General features: G+C 36.6%; 1 protein-coding gene across 1 annotated transcript in view; it reads left to right on the top strand.

Moving 5' to 3' along the window:
• Window positions 1-21,754, top strand: part of LOC150078247 (disintegrin and metalloproteinase domain-containing protein adm-2-like) — a 232,142-nt gene that overhangs the window by 162,936 nt on the left and 47,452 nt on the right. The window contains exon 10 of the mRNA XM_090384510.1: window positions 10,346-10,556. Within this exon, the coding sequence (XP_090240636.1) occupies window positions 10,346-10,556 (211 nt within the window). The remainder of the gene's footprint in view (window positions 1-10,345; window positions 10,557-21,754) is intronic.

Below are 21,754 nucleotides of genomic sequence, written 5' to 3'. Positions count from 1 at the left end.
ACGCGGTACTTGTGCATATGTCCATTCCAATATTTACTGTCAGATACTTGGTAATTTGGAATCTCCTCTCTTTGATCTTCTCTGGCTTAAAATCTCTCTACCTCATTGTGTCAAATTTATCTGTTGTCCCTACCGTTCTCCCAACTCCACTAATCACTTGGAGCTCTTTGACTTCCTCTCTTTGCATCTTAACTTTCTCCAGTCCAACTTTACTAACAGTGAGGTAATTTTCCTTGGTGATTTTAATGTTCACAACTCCAGCTGGCTTCCGTTTTCTAGTCACACCAACCCAGCTGGTCGAGATGCTGAGGCTTTTGCAATTACTAATGACCTTGCACAGATTGTTCATTTACCTACAAGAATACCAGACAGTCCTAATCATACAGCCAATACGCTTGCTCTTTTTCTCACAAACAACCCTTCTAAGTACACGGTCGAAGTGAGAGGTCCTTTAGGCACTTCAGATCACAACTTGGTGATTGTCTCTTCTCCAATGGAGCCTTTATCTCATAGCTATTCCCAACCTCGTGTTGTTTGGCATTACAAGAATGCAAAATGGGATGACCTGCAAGACTTCTTTTCTTCTTTTCCTTGGTCGGATTACTGTTTCAAAACTTCTGATGTCAACGTTTGCTCAGATCGTGTCAGTGAAATTATTCTTGTAGGAATGGAATCCTTTATCCCACACTCCACTTTAAAATCTTGTCCTTTATCTAAACCTTGGTTTTCCAATAAATGTGCTAAGGCTGTTCAAGAGAAGAATGTTGCATATTGTAATTGGCTTGTTTCTAATTCTTCAGTTTAATTTTCTGCCTACACCAAAGCACGCAACAATTGTAAAGCAGTTATTAATCAGTCCAAACTAGAGTTTGAACAGGCTAAGAGTAGAAAACTTGCTTCTTGCCCTAATGGTAGCCAAGCATTCTGGTCTCTTGCCAAAGCTATTGGCTGCAACTTTTGCCCATCTCTGCTCCCACCTCTCTCCAAACCAGATGGTTCTGTTGTCACTTCAGCCAAGGATAAAGCTGACCTGCTAGCATCCCATTTTTCTTCCAACTCATGTATTAATGATTTTGGTAAAACACCTCCCACCATTCCAAACACACTCCATTCAATGCCTCCTGTGGTCTTCCATCAAAAGGTTGTCAGAAGAATTTTGACGAATCTTGATGCTATGAAAGCTCCAGGTCTCGATGGTATTTCTCCACTTGTTCTCAAAACCTGTGCTCCTGAACTTACTCCTATTCTATGCCGCCTTTTTTTTTCACTTTCTTATTCCAAAGGTGTTTTTCCGTCTGCTTGAAAATTTGCTGATATCCAGCCAGTTCCTAAAAAGGGTGAGAAATCCCTCCCATCCAATTATCATCCCATTACAGTTACTTCTACTCTTTCTAAAGTAATGGATAAATTAACCGCCAACTCTTAAACTACATAGAAACCTTCTGTCTGATCAATGATCGCCAGTATGGATTCCGTCAGTGTCAATCCACTGGTGATATTCTGGCTTATGTTACCCATTTATGGACTAATTCGGTGGAAAGGTTCGGTGAAACACAAATAGTTGCTCTTGACATCTCAAAGGTTTCGATCATGGCTTAAAGGTCTTCCAAACAAGCTTCCATCTTATGGTTTGCCAACTGTTTTTAGTAATTGGTTATCCAGTTTTCTCTCTGATCGCTCACTGAGGGTGATGGTAGATGGCTCTCTCTGTCTTCTAACTTTTCCACTAATGCTGGTGTCCCCCAAGGTTCAGTTCTTTCCCCCACTCCTTTCCTTTTGTATATTAATGACCTTTCATTGACTGGAAATCCTATCCATAGTTTTGCCGATGATAGCACATTGCATTCCACTTTCCATTTTGAGAAACCTTGCCCTGTTCAATCAGCTTCAACTTCTCGAAAATCTGCTACCAATTCCTTAAATGCTGATATTCAGGTAATTCTCCAGTGGGGCAAAGATAACTTAGTCTATTTCAACCCTTCTAAAACTCAGTCTTGTCTTAAAACTCGCAAAAAGGATTCTTCTGCTCCTATGTTTATCTTTAGTGACACTCCGATTTCTAGGCAAAATGATATTTCTCTTTTGGGGATTACCCTGACTTCTAATCTCTCTTGGCACAAGCACATTACAAATATTGCTTCCTCTACATCTAAAAAACTTGGTTTTCTCTTTTGCTCTCGGCGTTACTTTTCTTCCAAACAGCTGTTCACTCTGTACAAATCGCAAGTACATGCTACCATGGAATATTGTTCCCACATCTGGGGTGGTGCCCCCAAAACCTCTCTCAGGCTTCTTGATTCCATTCAGAAGAGGGCAGTTAGGGTAATTAATGATTCATCTCTAACAGAGAGCTCTCCACTTGCTGTCTCATAGACATACTGTTTCTGCTGCATGCCTCTTCTACAGATTCTTCCATGGGCACTGTTCTTCTGAATTGGCTTCTATAATTCCTGCTCTCTCTTTCAAAACAGTCCAAACATGTGCCGCCACCAGCCAACATCCATTTCCTGTCCAACTTCAAACTGACAGAACCAACTTTTCATCTTCCTCATTTATTCATTCAACTGCCGTTTTCTGGAACAACCTTCCTTCATATGTATTTCCTGAAGATTACAGTCTACAGAAGTTCAAGTTCAAGTACCTCTCGTGTTTGGGATTTACATAAAAAAAAAATAAATAATAACCTCATCACGAAGGATATCGGGTATGTTGTATTTGTCAATAATTTGCGTTCCATCTTCCCCACTGCTGCCATCATTCCCTCGCTCCTTGTATCATTCTCTATAGTATTCTGCTGCTATTTGAATTATGCCTTCTCTGCTATTTATAAGTACACCATCGCTATTCTTCAGTTTCGGTATCATTTATCTTTCTGTATTACTGCTCATGGCTGCTGATTTAAGTCCTTTGTTTTCCCTTAATGCTTATACTACGTTTCTTATATTAAATCTTCTTATATCCTCTCTGAATCTATTTCTAATGGCTTTGCATAACTCAGTATACTCAATTTTCTCCTTGTCAGTGTTTAACTTGCTCTTCATTTGTCGCCTTCAGTTCATCATGACAAGTGTTTCTTGACTAATTTTTTCTTATTTGGATATCTTTTTACCTATAGGTTTCTTGGGCTTTATCAATTTCAGAAAGTTGTAATATTCCTTGTCGATATCTTGGTCCTAATGAGGAATCTTGGACCTGAAACTGACTCGAGTAAATAATACTTCATATTATTTACTTGAGTCAGTTTTTTCCTTTCTTTTCTTGCATCTGTATCAAGTATGCATATTACCATTCTGTGATCACTTCCAACATTTATTTTGTTCAGGATGGTAATATCATTCACGATATATCTTCTGTTATTGAGGATGAAGTTGATTTCATTAGTTGTTAATCCATTTTGGCTCTTCCATGTCCACTTCCTGTTCACCCTTTCTTGAAAAGTGTTCATTACTGACAATCCTCGAGATTCTGCAAATTCCACAAGTCTTTCATTTCTTTCACCAATTCCAAAATTTCCTATAGTGCCCCTTTCTGCACTCTTTTGTCTTTTTCCAACCTTAGCATTGAAGTCCCCCATAATGATAGTGTATGGGTTTTCTGCTCATCTAGAAGACTCTCAATTTTGGTGTACATTTCTTCATCCCCTTCATCATCATGGCTTGATGTTGGTGCATAAATCATTATAACCTTTAGCTCGTACCTCTTAGAAATCCTGAATATTAGTCTTGACACCCTTGGTGATGTACTTTTGAATTCCAAAAGTTTTAAAAAGCATAAATCATTCTTTACTTGTACTGAAACATTTGCCCTTGGGTTCCTCTCCATGCAAGTCTTTCACTGTTTCAAAAAGATTTAGCCTTAGAATAAGATTTAGAAAAAAGACAGAAAAATATTTAGCCTTAGCCTGAATATTGGCAAGGTAAAAGGACACACAGCATTTCTTTAGGTCTTGAATCTAAAAAATCAAGTCTTTCAATCTAAGTTACAAGTTCCAAATATTTTCTGATATTACTGATTGCATTGGGGTGACACTTAATTTCAGCACAATTCCAGTATTTTCTTAAAAGTTATTTGCACAATTGTGCAAGCATAGTTCAGTTGTCTTCTAATTTCAGACTTCAACGGTCCACTCTCACTGACTGCTATCACTTTTTGTCTGTGCTTCTGATTTAATAACCTTTTTGGTATATTTATTTAAAACAACAGCATTGCTTGAGCACTAACCTTTCCTTTTATCCAACATTTTTAGGGATGAAGTATTAAATGAAAAATACACAAACCTTTTACACTGGAACTCCTTGAAAACTAGGCTGACTAAACAGCATTCAGTACTATGTCCATATTGCATTGTGTTTTTGTAAATCAAGTTAATATTTTTAATAATAAATAACAAATAATAATATTGTAGAATAGTGTTTGTATTATGCCTATTTTTATATGTAGTTTCAGGTGCAGGTCCTGAGTGTCTTTCTGGCTTCCTCTTTACACTATGTAAAAACTTCATGTCTGTTTGTATCATAATCCCCAATCACCCCCCCCCCCAAGTTTATAAGTTATTGGGGTGACATTAGGGTTTTTTAGATGTAGTTTCAGGTGCAGGTCCTGTGTGCCTTCCTGGCTGCCTCTTTACACTGTGTAGAAACTTCATGTCTGTTTGTACCCCAAATCTATAAGTTTTTGGGGGTGACACTTTTAATTTCAGCACAATTAAAAGTTATTCACACAATTGTGCAAGCTTGGTCCAGTTGTCTTCTAATTTCAAACTTCAACAGTCCACTCTCACTGACTGTTATCACTTTTTTGTTCGCTTGTGATTTAATAACCTTTTTGCTATATTTCTTTAAAACAACAGCCTTGCTTGAGCACTAACCTTTCCATTTATCCGATATATTTTTAGGGATGAAGTATTAAATGAAAAATACACAATCATTTTATACTGGAGTTCTGTGAGAACCAGGCTAACTAAACAGCATACACTATGTCCATATCAATGCATTGTGTTTGTAAACTTGTACAACAATATCACAACAGGTGATATCGTTGTACACGTTGGAACTAATAAGAGTAAGAGTAAGAAATCTGCAGTATTTATTCAACAAGTATAGGTCAATGTTGAAAAAAAGTCGCGAGTTATGTTTGAATGTCAAAGTGTCTGCAATTCTGCCCAGACACGATAGGAGAGGCTTGTCGATCAATTCAGCACTAGAGAGATTGTGCAAGGCTCAAGGGGTAGAATTTTTTGCAGCCTGGTCTGTGTTTGTTGACAGGAGAGACTGCTTCTACAGGGATGAGGTACACTGAAATAGAAAGGGTGCAAGAATATTTGCTGAAGCTATTGAGGCAGTATTAGGTGGGTTGGAAAACTGCCAGCTTGGGGGGGGGATACATAGACTAAAAGGTTAACAGTGGCTGCAGGCATAGACAAAAGTAATTCTTGCACTGCTTCTATTAGAATGAGCAGCAGTCTGGAAAGCAAGGCAATGGAGATTTCCAGGACTGCTGGGAGTCATAGTGGAACAAATAAATACATGGGCTGTGTTAGGGTAAGTAAGAGTAGAAACAGGTGCATGTATACTTGCATGTATACCAATGCTAGGAGTATAGTTAATAAATTTGATGAGCTTGAAGTGCTATTCAAGACATCAAAGGCAGATATTGTTGGGATATCAGAGACGTGGTGTCACACAGACATAAGCAGTGCAGAATTGGAATTTTATGTGTTAAGAAACACATAAAATCTAAGGAAGTGCATCCAATTGATGTTGGTGGACAATGCAACGTTGAGTCTGTTTGGTGTGACATAAGCACTGGGAACAGAAAAATGAGAGTATGTATGTGTTATAGGCCTAATGAATCTGATGAGTATAATGAGCAATTGTGTAGAGAAATAGAGTGGGCCAGTAAATCAGAATGTCTTATAATGGGGGATTTTAATTTTCCAGATATTGACTGAAACTTGTGATTTGGTCACTCACACACTAGCAAGACTTTTGTGGATTTATTGGATGACTGTTTTCTATAGCAACATGTTCGAGAGGCAACCAGAGGGAGTAATACTCTTGATCTAATTATCAGCAGTGATTATTCATGCATTAAGAATTTGCAGATAAAGGAAACACTGGGTGACAGCGATCACAATGTACTGATGTGGGAATTACTTAAGGATGTAACTACCATCAAGATAAGGGCTTTTGCTTTCGTAAAGGTGACTACAGGGGTCTCAGACAGTTTTTAAATTCTGTACAATAGGATCAACTGATGATGTTACCAATGTTGAATTCTAAATGGGAAGCATTCAAAGAAATAATCTTGAAAGCTACTAAGCTTTTCATTCCAACTGAGAAATACTGTTCAGGGTTTAGGCCTAAATGGATGTCAGATGAACTAATGAAGCGCGTGGCAGAGAAGAAAAATGTATGGAATGCATATAAAGTGTCAGGTGACACAAAAGCCTATGGCAGATATAAACTAGTCTGTAATCAAGCCACAAAAGAGGTTAGGCAGTCAAAGGCAGATGACGAGAAATCTTTGGCAAAGGATGCAAAGAAAAACAGCAAAGAGTTTTTATTAATGTGAATCTAGAAGGAAAGGGATAAATCAGATTGTACCACTTAACATAGATGGGTTGAGTATTGATGATCATGCTCAGGTAGCTGATTAACTGAATGAATATTTTGCATCTACATTCACACCTGAGGAGTTATTCAATGAGGGGAGTGCCAGAAGTTTATTAAACTCTAACAGAGAGCTAAGTGATTTTGTAATAACTGAGAGCAAAGTGGAGGAAAAATTGTTGAAGTTAAACATAAAAAAGGCACCTGGAATGGATGGGATCTATCCAGTTATATTAAAGGAGGCAGCAAAGGAAGTTAGCAAACCCTTAGAAATAATTATGAGAGCTTCCTTGGACTCAGGGGAGGTGTCCATGGACTGGAGATGTGCAAATGTATCCCCAAAGGCGGATCGAAGGGTGACACGAGTAATTACAGACCAGTTAGTTTAACTTCTGTTCTGGGTAAAATAATGGAGTCCCTGGTTAAAGATGCATTGCAGGATCATCTAGACAAGACTGCAGTAATAGTTAAGACACAGCATGGGTTTGTTAAAGGGAGGTCTTGTCTGACCAATTTGATTGGATACTATGATGTGGTCACAAAGGAACTGAATGCCATAAATAATTTTAATATCATATACTTGGATTTTAGGAACGCTTTTGATATTGTTGCACATGGAAGACTGCTGTACTAATTGGAGAGGTATGGCATTAAGAGTAAGTTGCTACAATGGATAAAGGGATGGTTCAGTTAGAGACAACAGAGAGTGATAATCAATGGACACTGCTCTTTGTGAACAAATGTTATTAGTGGAGTTCCCCAGGTTTTGGTGTTGGGCCCATTGTTGTTTTGTATATTTATCAATGATATTGATGAAGGTATATCAGGTTTAATGTCCAAGTTTGCAGATGATACAAAGGTTGGTAGGGTTGTTAACAACAGTAAAGACAGTATGCTACTCCAACTGGATCTAGATAAGTTGGGCAAATTAGCTGAGTAGTGGCAACTGAATTTTAACATTGACAAATGCAAAGTACTGCATATGGATAGCAATAACCGAAGAGAAATGTACCAACTGTGTGGTACTACACTCAGGGAAGTGGAAAGTGCAAAAGACCTGGGAGTAATTGGGCAGTCAAATATGAAGTTTGCTAAGCAGTCCAGACAGCCGGCCAGGGCAAGTCATGGAGTCTTGTCAATGATATATAGGAATTTTGCTAGCAGGGACAGGGAGGTAATTGTCCCGTTATACAAGGCCTGTGTACAGGTCTGGAGGTCTCATTTTAGGAAGGATGTAGAGTTGCTAGAACAAGTACAAAGAAGGGCAACAAGATTGGTGAGGGGAACAAAAGGATGCTCTTATCAAGAAAGGCTTAAATTCTGCAAATTTCAGCACCTGGAGTGTAGGCACCTGCAAGGTGATCTGATTGAGGTATATAAGGCTTTGAATGGGTTGAGCAAGCTGAACGCTGATGGGATTCTTCCTCTTGCTCAGATTAAGAACCTGAGGGGGCACAGATTCAAATTGAGGAAAGACAGTTATAGAATAGATGTGCGGAAATTTGCCTTTAGCCAGCGGCTGGTTGATTGGTGGAACAGACTTCCATCTGTTGTTGTGTAAGTTGACAGCCTAAATAAATTTAAGGCTGAGCTGGACAGGCATTTGGAATGAATTGGAGGGATGAAATGGGAGGGTGTTTCTTTCTTTTTTTTTGGTTGATGCTGCATTAGCTTGCAGTCCAGATTCGGTTTATGCTGCAAGCTAATGCTGCATTAGCTTGCAGCATCAACCAAATGTTTGTATAATATATTTCAGTTATCACTTTCCCATGCATTACAGTAAAAATTGAAAGTGTCACTAGTTTCAAATGCCCTTTCATGTATCATTTGTATTCTTTAGCAACAGTGGATATATAAAAGAGAATAAAATTATACTCTACTTTTGGAATTTTTTTCCCTGATATTGCTGCCAAAAACAGGTCCAGCTTCCTCACTCATCAAAATGTGACAATAATTTCCAAGAAATTAAAAAAATTAAGAAAAGTGCAGCCTGCACTACCATAAATGCAAGTTGGATTGCTCTAAGGTGGCATAGATAAAAGTTTGCTACTGACAAGCATGGATAAATTTAAGTAGAACTGACATAAGTTGAGGGCTATCTGTATCGGATTTTAAGTTGAATGAATAAAATAAACAGTAACTTTTTTTTCCAGTTAACTGTTCATTTTCATTTATTGAATAATAATAATAATAATTACCTAATAATAAAGTATCTATAATTTGATAATAAAATATTTTTGAAAAGTCAACTGGATTTAAAGATAATTTAATAAAGTGTTTATTGTTAAATATTAAGAGTTAGTGCTGTTGAATATAAGTTTAGTCTTCTTTTAATACAATACTTATCTCAGGCAGTAATTTTATTCTTATCCATTAGTATGTTGAGTTTGACGATCAGATTAATCAAGTAAATTGCTGAATCAAAGTATTAGGCAAAAGAAATTTATTAGACTGCAAGCCTCTCTTATTTTATCAAAAAACATATCATACTGCAATTATCTTATATTCAAATCTCCAGCTTAATTTTCTGCCTACACTAAAGCTTGCAACAGGTGTGAAAAAGTTAGTAATCAATCTAAATTTGATTTTGAACATGCTAAGAACAGAAAATTGCTTCTTGTTCAAATAACAGTTGAGCTTTCTGGTCTCTAGCTGTGGCTAGAGACTAGAAGACTGCAACTGTAACTTTTGTCCGTCCATACTTCCACTTCTGTTACAACATGATAGTTCTACCACCTGTTTCATATATAAAAAAATTGTTATCCGGCAGTTTTGCATAAATCAGCGGCAAAACTTACTATTTATTATATTAAAAAAAAGTAAAGGTTACATATTAACATTCAACTTCTATTCTCAGTGATAAGCTTTCTTGTGTTACCAAGAAAAGTACAAATGTCATAATCAAATAACATTCATAAAAAAAATCCAAGTTGATATATCACATGTTGATATTCAGCAGAGTTAAAATGACCTAGTTTAGATTGTATCTACAGACTGGCTTAACCAGAAAGAGATGCAAATTAACATCAAACTCTTCAATCCAGATCAAATCTGATTACTAAAGGAAACAAGTGAAGATGCAAGTCTTGATGGAATCTAATCATGTCATCTAATTTTTAACCAAATTGAGAGTTAGCCATGCTTACTTGAGCAATTTATTAAAATAAATTATTAGAATAATTTATTTTAATATTTCATATTAAAATATGAATATCATTATTGGAGAATAACCTAAAGTTTGATATAACTGAATCCTGTAGGTTGTAAATTGAAAGATTAGTCCACCTAAACAAATTCAAATTGGAAATTTGAAATGTTGAGATGTTTAAAATTTTACAGAGACCATTCATAAAATAAAATAGACTAATATACTTTAGGATAATCTCCTTGTTGGAGATGTGGATTAGGTTTTCCTTGCTTGCTTTAAGGAACAGTTTCCTGAGGGAGTTGATTTTGAATTTTTGAAGGCAAGACTGAAAACCAATTTTCCTGTCTCATCTGTTGCTCACAAAAGCAGATGTATAATTATAATCAGAAATTTATAGTGATTTGTGATCATGACTTTTGTAACCAACTAAAATTCATAACCTTTATGAACCTCTGTTGCAGTTTCCCTAAATATTCACTGTACAATATATTTTTTTTAATATCACCTCATTGAAATACAAACACAATTAACATAAACATTCTATTTTTTATCCATATAAAAATATATATTTTTTTATTCTTAATAGGAATACACTTTGTGGCAGGTTACAATGTACCGTTTCCTCTGCTGCTATTAAAGAACTTAGAATAGGCATTTCATCTTCATACATTTTCCATCATTTGACTTTGTCATTACGTGAAAAAAATATATCATGCCGTACTGCTATGGTGGATTTTGGACTAACTTCTGGTGATCCAGGATTGGTTCCAGGTGGAAGCAGCTGTGGTAAAAACATGGTTAGTATCCAAATATTAATGATTGGAAGCTGATACTATATGTTATCTAAAATAAAAATAAAAAATAAAGAAAGAACATTGAATCTGAATATTATATTTGTTGGATTAGCAATACTTTTGTTTTTTGGTTAGAAAAAAATTTAAGAAACATTGTCAGTGACCTGGGTCAAATATGCTCACTCCAATTTTAAAGTAACATCAATACCAACCCAATTTTATGGATAATATAATTTAATATAATTTGGAAATGACACTACATGGTGATTAATTTTTGAAATGAACCACTCTTTTAGCATGTGGAGAATGCAAAATTAGTTTATTAATTAAGTACTGTGACCTAATTCTTAAACTTATTATGAAGGTGATGTTCCAAAATCATTGTCAGATCCCACAATCAGACTATGCAGGATTGTTAACAGTTCTGCATTGTCAAATGATTGAATCCAGCAAGAATCCTGAAACAATACCTTTGTAATAAGTTTAGGAATTAGATCAAAGCACTTAATTAATAAACTAATTTTGCATTTTATATGTGGTAAAAGGGTGATGTCAACACTAAACTAGGCAGGGAAGAAGTTTTCATGGGTCTATTTGGGAGACAGCCTTCACGAAGGAACTAACAATAATGATCTTTGAGTAGCACAATTTGCTGCTTCCAACAACTTTAAGGTTATGAGTACCTGGTTTCCAAGAAAGAATATTCATAAAGGTACATGGAATATCCCTGGTCCAAATCAGGCTAATCAGATTGATCATGTACTGGTCTCCAAGAGGTGGACTACTACAATTGAAAATGTCCGTTCTTTTTGGGGCACCAGCTCTGATTCTGATCATTTTCTAGTGGGAGCCAGACTGAAGTATAAAATAGTTCTAGTAGCAAGAGGAAAGGCTGAGAAAACTAAGCAGTGGAATGTAGAGAAATTGAAAGACAGACTTGTTGAAACGAAGTGCCAGGCAGAGTTGGCCCGAAGACTGCAGGAACAGGAAAACAGTAACAAGATTGAAGATGACTGGACTTCCATAAAGGTAGATACAAGGTAGATATGATAGATACAAGTTGATCTGTAACCAAGTTACAAAAGAGGTTAGGCAGGTGAAGGCAGATTACGAGAAATCCTTGGCAAAGGATGCGAAGAAAAACAGCAAAGAGTTCTTTACTTTTGTAAACTCTAGAAGGAAGGGGATGAATCAGATTGGTCCACTTGATATCGATGGGTCAACTGTTGATGATCCTGCTCAGGTAGCTAACAAACTAAATGAATATTTTGCATCGACATTCACACATGAGGAGTTATTCAGCGAGGGGAATGCCAGAGGTGTATTCAACTCTGGCAGTAAGCTAGAGAATCTTGTAATAACTGAGAGTAAAGTGGAGGAGAAATTGTTGAAGATAAACACAAGAAAGGCACCTGGGGTGGATGGAATCTATCCAGTTATATTAAAGGAGGCAGCAATGGAAGTAAGCAAACCCTTAGCCATAATTATGGGAGGTACCCATGGACTGGAGATATGCAAATGTGACCCCAATTCACAAAGGAGGATCAAAGGCTGACACAAGTAATTATAGACCTGTGAGTTTAACTTCTGTTCCTGGAAAATTAATGGAGGCACTGGTTAAAGAAGCACTGCAGGATCATCTAGACAAGACTTCATTTATAGCTCAGACACAGCATGGTTTTGTTAAGGGGAAGTCTTGCCTGACCAATTTGATTGGATACTATGATGCAGTCACAAAAGAACTGGATGGAGGGAATAACTTTGATAGTATATACTTGGATCTTAGAAAGGCTTTTGATACTGTTGCACATGGAAGACTGCTGCACAAATTGGAGCAGTGTGGCATTGGAGGCAAATTGCTGCTATGGATAAAGGGGTGGTTGAGGGGGAGAAGACAGAGAGTGGTAATCAATGGACACTGCTCATCGTGGACTAATGTTATTAGTGGAGTCCCTCAGGGTTCAGTATTGGGTCCTTTATTGTTTTCTGTATTTATAAATGATATTGATGATGGTATATCAAGCTTAATGTCCAAGTTTGCAGACGATACGAAGGTTGGCAGGGTTGTCAAGGACACTACTGACACTATGCTGCTGCAACAGGATCTGGAAAGGTTCAGCAGATGGGCTGAGAGGTGGCAAATGAAGTTTAACATTGACAAATGTAAAGTACTACATATGGGAAACAGCAACCCCAGAGCAACGTATCAACTCTGTGGTACTACACTGACAGTGGTAGAGAATGAAAGGGACGTGGGGGTGGTTGTGCAGGCAGATATGAAGTTCTCTGAGCAGTGCAGACGGGCTGCAAGAGTAGCTCATGGTGTATTGTCAATGGTATATAGGAATTTTTCTAGCAGGGATAAGGAGGTGATTATTCCCTTGTATAAGGCAATGGTCAGGCCACACCTAGAGTACTGTATACAGGCCTGGAGACCTCATTTCAAGAAGGATGTAGAGCTGCTGGAACGAGTACAGAGAAGGGCAACAAGATTAGTCAATGGAACAAAGGGGTGCTCTTACGAAGAAAGGCTTAAGTTTTGCGAATTACAGTGTCTGGAGACTAGTCAGCAGCGAGGTAATCTGATAGAGGTGTACAAAGCCTTGAATGGTTTGAGCATGCTCAATGCTGATGGGATTCTTCCTCTTGCTCAGAATAATCACCTGAGAGGGCATAAATTCAAATTGAGGAAAGACAGATGTAGGATAGATGTGCGGAAATTTGCCTTTAGCCAGCGGGTGGTTGGTAGGTGGAACAGACTTCCATCCCTTGTCGTGGAAGTTGATAGCCTAAATAAGTTTAAGGCTCGGCTGGACAGGTATTTCGAACGAACAGAGGGGTGAAGTGGAAGTGGTTATTTTTTATTTATTTATTTTACTTTAATTTTTTTGGCTGATGCTGCATAAGCTTGCTTTCTTGCATCAAATGCCTCTACTAATGCTAATGCTAATGCTAAAGGAAGCAGTTCTAGGTGCAGCATGTGTAACCTTGGGTGAGACCTTCAATTCTGCTGCTGAGTAGCAGTAGAATTGAAGAGACAAGCCAGGGTGAAATGTTTGCAGCGGAATAGTAGAGTGAGTAGTGAAGATTACAAGGATAAACAGATTGCTACAGTTAGGATATGTAGAAAGAAAAAGAGAAGCTTTGAAAAGGAAGGTCGACAAAATGGTGGAACATTACAACAAGAAGGAAAGTAGAAAGTTTCATAAGAAGATTAAAGAAAGTACACAGCAAATCTGATCAAAAGTTACTGCATGTAGAGATAGTGAAAGAAACCTGCTGACTACTGAGAGAAAGGAGGTTCTGAAAAGGAGGAAAGAGTATTTTGAGAGCATCTTGACAGGAGGTAAGACCGACACAAAACAGCTATTGTACTATACAGTAGAACCAGCTATTGTACTATACAGTAGAACCAGCTATTGTACTATACAGTGCATTGAGGACAATAGCTTCAAAGAAATTCAGAAAGTTATTAAGTGCTTAAAGAACTTTAAACCACCTGGAGCTGATGGAATAACTGCAGAGTTGCTCAAGAATGGTGGAGTGACACTATTGAGAAGAATACATAATCTAATACTATTAATATGGTCTGAGGAAAAAATCCCGGATGAATGGACACTAGGAATCATACAGCTTATTCACAAGAAGGGTGATAAACTGCTTTGCTCTAACTATACAGATATTACATTGCTGAGCGTTACTTACAAGTTTTAGTTGGGAGTTATTTTTAACAGACTAGCAGCATTTTCAGAGAAAATCATTGGAGAATATCAGTGTGGTTTCAGACCCAGTCACTCAACAACTGACCAGATTTTCATCTTGAGGCAGATAAGGAAAAAGCATTTGAGTACAATATACAGTTATTTAACCTATATGTAGATTTCAAACAAGCTTTTGATTGCCTCAACAGAGGAAATAATCTCCTTCTCTTGGGCATACTTGCAAAGATTGTTAGGCTCATAAAAGCAACCCTGGCTGCCTCTAAAGCAGTGGTAAGAATTGACAATGAGTTGACGACTCCCTTTGGCATTAATGCTGGTGTTAGACAAGGTGATGCATTCTCTACTGTGTTATTTAACTTGGTTTTAGAGGTGACTGTCAGAGTTAGAAGTGACTGGGCACAAAGATAGTGCAGGTCTGTGCCTATGCTGATGAAGTCACTATTATCAGTAGGACTAAAGGAGCAATGAGGGAAATAGTGGCCAGGCTGGATAGCGAAGCACAAAGGAGAGGACTTAGGATAAATTAAGCAAAGATAAAATATATGGAAGTCCGGAGAATGGTAGATAACATGGAAAATATAAAAACCAGCTGCTTCTCGTTTGATCTTGTTCAGAATATCACATCTAGGTTCGTAGATAAACCAGTCCAACTCTATTACTAATAAAATTAAGTCCCATATCCTGAGTGGAAACAGATGTTTCTATGCACGTGAAAATCTTATGAAGTCCAGAGTATTGAACAGACATTTAAAATTAAGAATATACAAAAGCCTCATTAGACCGGTTGTGAAGTTTGGACGTTAACGAGTAAAGATGAGCAGTTGTTGAGAGTGTTTGAGCGTAGAATTTTATGAAAAGTTTTTGAGCCCATGCAAGATGTTGATGGATCCTGGAGGATCAGAACGAACCATGAATTTGACCATCTTATTCAGGGTGGACATAGTCAGATTTGTGAAGAGGTTGGGACACGTTATTTTATTATTTTTTTTATTATTGTTTTTTTATTACTAGCCATATATATATAGTGCAATGAAGCCTGAGGCTTATGCTGCACCAGCTAAAAAAAATTTGAGTTACTCTGAGAGAGAGAGAGAGAGAGAGAGAGAGAGAGAGAGAGAGAGAGAGACAGAAGTAGAAAGGAATCACCAAGAAAGAGAAGAATGATAATGATATCCAGCTCAGGACCTTGGTTGTGCCACACCCATACTGATCAGATGTGAGCCCCTGGGGTTATGAGAATGGATTACAGCAGAACAACTAAGAGCAGTGCTATTTTTTGTAAAAAAAATAGGTGCCGGTACTCATTCTTTTTTCTCTCAGAAAAAATTGAAAATTAAAGATATGAAAAGTACTCTAAAAATTTTTTTTTCCTGATATTGTTACTTTAGTAGTAATATTTTTAGAATAAGAACAACAAATTAAGTATATTAAGCATAAATTTATTATTCAAGTATATAAAAAATAAGTAAATTCTGAGTAAAATAAGTAAAAATAATTTCATAATAAAGTTTTTGTAGAATATTCCAAATTTTCATTTAAGTTCTCATTGGACAGCTTATGCAGACTTCTTTTCTTCCTCTTTGTGTGTTGGTTGCTGGATGACGTTTCTGAAGCAGCCACGAATTGACATATTTTGTTGGATCGAAGTGGGTCAGTGGTGGGCCTACAGTTTTAAGAAACAGTAGTGAAGAAACTGTTTTTGTCATCAACGAAGCTGTGGTTGGGCTGACAATCAGATTCATTTGTGAAAATCCTCGTTCACATTCACTCGATGAAATTGGTATCTTACTCAGAGCGTTCACCAAATGCTTCAATTCTTCTGAAACCTTCTTATCAATTAGGTATCCCCGAAATCCATGAATTGCATCTCCTTTCATTTAAGGAGATGCAATTCATAATTGCATCTCCTTAAATAAATTGCAATTCCTAATTGACAATTTTCTAACTTCACCTTCACCAAATGCCAGCAATTCATGTTTAGAAGGTAATCCTTCATTGTCATCGTTTTTCCTTCTCTCATCATTGGTATTGTCACTAGTTCTTAAATTAATTTTTTTTTTCTTTTCTTTTTCTTTTTTTTGAAACTATCCAAAATGTCAGGATCATTCGGATATTCAGGTACTGTGACCATGTAAACAGAGATAGGGAAAATTTTCAGAAAAATGTGGATAACGGCACTTCCACGAAATAAGAGATGATTATTTGTCAGGGTAAAAGAAAACCACTTTTCTAATTCTCGAACGGAGCACTTAAAGTTAATTCAAAGAGGTGTCCAACCTATGGCCCGCAAGGAAAGTGAAGTAAAACAGCATTTTAAATTTTGTTAATTATAAAAAAATTTTCTCATTAAATGTTTTATTCAGTAAATTTAATTGTGTATTGTACTTTATAAAAGTTTCGAATATTTTCAATTTTCGAATATTTTCAATTTTACTTTTACATGCAACCAGATATGGAACTAAAGAAATCTAACTTTGAATTTTTTTTTTAATACGGCTCCTGTACAGGAAAAGGTTGGACACTACTGCAGTAAAAAGTGGGCCAGAGCCCATTGGGAATACACCTGGAGCTGCTCACTTTTGACTAGCGCGACTCCTCCGTATGTGGGACAGGTGGTTGGATCGGTTTTACCAGGTACCACTAAGTTGTAGAATGGTAATCTACAGCTCTCTTAATTCGTGCAGTAGCATAAATTGCCTGAAGGCCAGAAATGTGAACAGTGCATACCAAGTTAATTCTCTCCTAATCCGTTCGCTATATGAAAATTTTATTCAGTCAATGGAAACTATTTTAAATGAAACTTCCAAGGGGAATTCAAAATAATTCACTATAAAAGGACTTCATTAAACAGAGGTCCGACTGAGTAATTTAGAATTCTAAAAATGGTTATACAGTTTTATATAGAAAATATCTTAACAATAGACAGTAAAAAATGCAAATTTAGTTAAATCATTTTAAGCTTATTTGAATAGTAGGTAAATGTGAAAAAAATTTACGGAATATTACAAATTTCAAAGTGCATTTTTTTTTTTTTTTAATGAAAACCCCAAACATGAGAGGTATTACAACCTACAGTACTTAGTACTGTGCTTGGGTTGCATCCAAATGTCACATGTCACTGTTAATAAAGGTGCCGGTACTCTGTACCGTTGCGTACCGTCCCAAAAATTTAGTGACTAAGAGTATAATGAAATGGAAACCTACCGGTAGGAGGGCAAGAGGAGGACTGCAGAAAAGATGGATGGATGACGTAGAAGAGGACTTAAAGATCATGAGAATAAGAAATTGGAGAAGTTTGACTTCTGGAAGGACTTATTGGTGGAACATCAATGAGAAGGCTAAGGCCCACCCTGGATTATAATGCTAGAAGAAGATATGTGGTAAAAGAGTAGTTCATTTCAAAAACTAATTTATGGATATTTATTTGAATTATTATTCAAAGAGATCATAGTGCACTTATCCTTTGCACAGGGCCAATCTTAGGCCTAGGCAAACTAGGCATGTGCCTAGGGCCCGTACTTTAGAGGGCCCATAAATGGCAATGGACACAGCCAAAATCGTAATGCGTAACATTGTAGGAGCTACAATGGGGTCTCGTAGGAGTGTTGCCAATTACGTTGTCGACATTTTGGTAACTACAATGTCAAGAGATATGATAAAAGTTATTATATTTAGGTCTTATTTCTCGCTTCCTCGCAACCACTCGGACTTCTTTTGCGACCCCCAATTGGGTCGGGGAACCCATGGGTTGGGAACCTCTTTTTTACATAGATGGTATATTTTCATTTTTGTTATTTTCTGTAGTGAATTTTTTGATTTTATTTGTGTCTTGATTTTGTTTTGTACAGTATTGGTTGTTTCAAATCATTGGAAATAATTGAATAAACATCTTATTTTGCAATATAACTAAGTCTCTAAGGAACTAATATATTCTCCTAATTAGTCACCTTTCTGTGTTTGATATTCAGCAAGTTAATTTATGTTTTGTGAAATATATTCATCTGTATCAAATAATAAGTATTAAACTGTATGGTATTGAACAAACAGCCGCCTCATCTTAGAGCAGAATAGTGTTATATCAGTAATTTAAAAAGCAGTTTCAAGCCAGAATTATTGTATTTTAAAGAAAACTTAGTACACTATTTTTTAATACACATAGAGCCTCTTTGGCGTTTTCCTTGCTGCCATCCACTTTAGTGAAACAATGACTGTGATGCCCCATTTCCAGTTTAGGGAACAGCCAGAAATCAGATGGTGCAAGATCGGGGAAGTAGAGAGGCTACTACGGTGACTGTTTTTTTTTTTTGCAGCCAAGAACTGCTGAACTGCTATCACCATGTGATTAGATACATTGTCATGGTGTAGGATCCAGCCACACTTCCATTTTTGAGGTTGGCTTCACCTTGTATTCTTGTGCAAATGTGTCAAAACCTGTGTAGTAAGCAGCAGTAATAATGTGTTTCCCAGTGCACTATGCCCTCATTGTCAAAAAACAATCAGGATGATTTTGACATTGAATTTTGTTGCATATGACTTCTTGGGCTGTGTGGAGATTTTTGTGTGCCATTTGGATGATTCCACCTTGGTCTTTGGGTTGTAAGTGAACACCCAACCCTCATTCCCAGTGACTACTTTTCTTAGGAAGCTTGGATCCTGTGTAGATTTTTTGAATAAATCACTTGCAGTGCCTTTCCTGCAGTCCGTTTGATTGTTCAACAGTGAGTGTGGAACAAATTTGCATACACACACACAACACAACCCTAAACCTTGCATCAGGATTTTGTGTATCAAGTCTACAGACAGTGCAACTTCATGAGAAATCTTACCAACAGTCATTTGCCTATAATTTTGCATAAGTTCCTTCACTTTCATGTCATTTTCATTGTTTTGTGACATCAAAGAGCATCCATTGTGAGGTACATCTTCCAGTGTTTCCTGTCCATTTTTAAACTGATTAAACCACTCGTAAACTGCTCTTTTCTTCAAAGCATAATCTCCATAAACTTTCTATAATGCTTGCAGCATCTCTGTAGCACTTTTCCCAAAGTTTAAAGAACTTGACATTAGCATGCTGTTCAAACTGACATTCTACAATCAGTCATCTGTGACACGAATGAAGTGGTCGGGCCAGTTCCCACATGGCATGCATGTGCACCAAGGTTAACATCAACATTGCACAAATCCTTACTGCTGTAGCAGAAGCCATTTAAATAACAGTGTGCAATTCCAGGTACTTGTTGAAAGTACTATGTAGTATTAACATAATAATACTAATATGCTGAAATAATGAAATTTATTGATGCCATGTTAAACATGAATACACAACCACAATTGATTGATGTACTAGTAAGGAAAACAGATGAACAGTGTTGAATTAAAAAAAAAAAAAAAAAAAGCTGAGTAGAATATGAAATGAATAGACAGCACTAAGCTGCAAAGAGTGGCCTTTCTGCTTTCAAAGCTTTGAGTTAAATATAAAATAAATGAATGTCAAATGCACTAAAAATGAGTTCTATAAAGTAAATAAACTACACCATAAACAATTATTAGAATTCAGTCTGTTATTTCTTTGCCAAAAGTGAAAATGAAGAGGAGGGTTATATCAAAATTTATTTCTCCTTGGAACCTTACAAAATGTGTTAAGTGTGAAAGCATTTTAAACAGAGTGTAATAGATGTTAAAAAAATGCATGTCATTTTAGGGATTAACCATGGGGTTAGAAGAAAAGAACGTTGAGAGAGAGAGAGAGAGAGAGAGAGAGAGAGAGAGAGAGAGAGAGAGAGAGAGAGAGAGAGCTATAAGTAGGAGTGTTATAACAAGAGTTTATCTGCCAATGGGGAAAGAGTGTTTTACCAGTATCCTCTATCAAACAACTTCATGCAGTTCACACTCAACGATATACTGATTTTTCCCCAATTTATACAAATGGGTCTAAATCTAATTCAAACGTTGGAGCAGCTGCAGTGTTTCCGAATACCATTATTTCAGTGTCCTTCCCATCTGAATTCAGTATTTTCTCAGCAGAATTATATGCAATTAAACTAGCCTTAGAAAATCTCTGTTCTGACTGTTCTTTAAAAGCTGTTATTTATACTGATTCCCTCAACTCAATCAAGGCATTGTGTTATTCCTCAGATAAAGTTCACCCTGTTATAAATGAAATTAGAAGATTATTACTGCAGATTGAAGAATGCTATCAATGGGTCGCTTTCTGTTGGATTCCGGCACATTCTGGTATTTTGGGCAATGAACCATCCACCCTTGATTTAACCAATATCCGTGTTCCAGCATCAGACTGCACGTTGATCATTAATGGTGCATGCCTATCAGAATGGACAGCCCTCTGGCAGTCTCAGATGAATAATAAGCTCTTTCAATTCAAACAGGATCCAAAAATTTGGCGCTCCAGTGTCCGTACATCAAGAAGAGAAGTAGTCCTTTCAAGGGCAAGAATAGGTCACCCATCTGACCCACCTACATTTGCTAACTGGAGATGTCCACCACAGTGATCACATTGTTCTATAATTCTGACTGTGAAACATATTCGTATTGACTGCCCCTACTATAAACAAGACAGAACTTCAACCTTGCTATCACTGGTCAATCTACGTGAAACAATAACTCTTGAAAATCTCATTGGTTATAAGGCAAATATTTCAAAATTTTAATCAGTTCCGATTTCAGAATTTTTTCTGACTTTATGGAAATTTCTCATCTCTTTATATAATAAATTAATAGGCACATTATAGCCGTAGCAGCTTTTGTGCCATTAAACCTCCATAACAACAATAACAAGAGTTTACTGTATTATATTTTAACAAGAAATGATATAGTGTAATCATATTTTTCAATTGGTTTCTTCTATGGTCTATCGACAATGGGAAAACAGTGCAGATTATTATTAAGAGTGCATATTTTTCCTTTTAGGAAATATATAAGCTTATAACAAATTATTGTGACTTTTATTATTAAAGTCAATAGCACTGTTAATCAACGGTCATGACATTCGTTATTGTAACATTGCCATGCATATAGACAGCTTCATTTTCAATATGCTTATGAGAGATTTGTAAAATGACAACACATAGCTGTTCAAATATATAGTATGGTACACCTGTGACTGAGGGATTTAAAATTTGAACCTGTGGTCTTTTCTCTGACAGTCTTCATAATATGAAAGTGAATCAAAAGGAAAATGAGCTAGTTGTTTATTTTTCAAAGAAATCTCAATTGTTGATCAAGCACTTAAGTGATATGTACCCTAAATCATTTATACCCTTTTCATACACCCTTTTGCGCACACTGTTGCTTGATGGTTTCCTTCACTCCATCATTCACATAATGTTGACATCCTACCAGATCTTTTTTCATTTTTCAAAAAACATGAAGGGATTTAAATTTTGAACACACATCCATTTTTCTGATTGTCCCTTAATGGTACAAGAGTAAGTCAAATGAAAATGGCTGGTAGTTTATTTT

The sequence above is a fragment of the Mastigoproctus giganteus genome, chromosome 11 (genome assembly GCF_048544385.1).
Source record: "Mastigoproctus giganteus isolate SK-2022 chromosome 11, ASM4854438v1, whole genome shotgun sequence".
Lineage (NCBI taxonomy): Eukaryota > Metazoa > Arthropoda > Arachnida > Uropygi > Thelyphonidae > Mastigoproctus > Mastigoproctus giganteus.
This window is presented reverse-complemented; position numbering and strand designations above follow the sequence as displayed.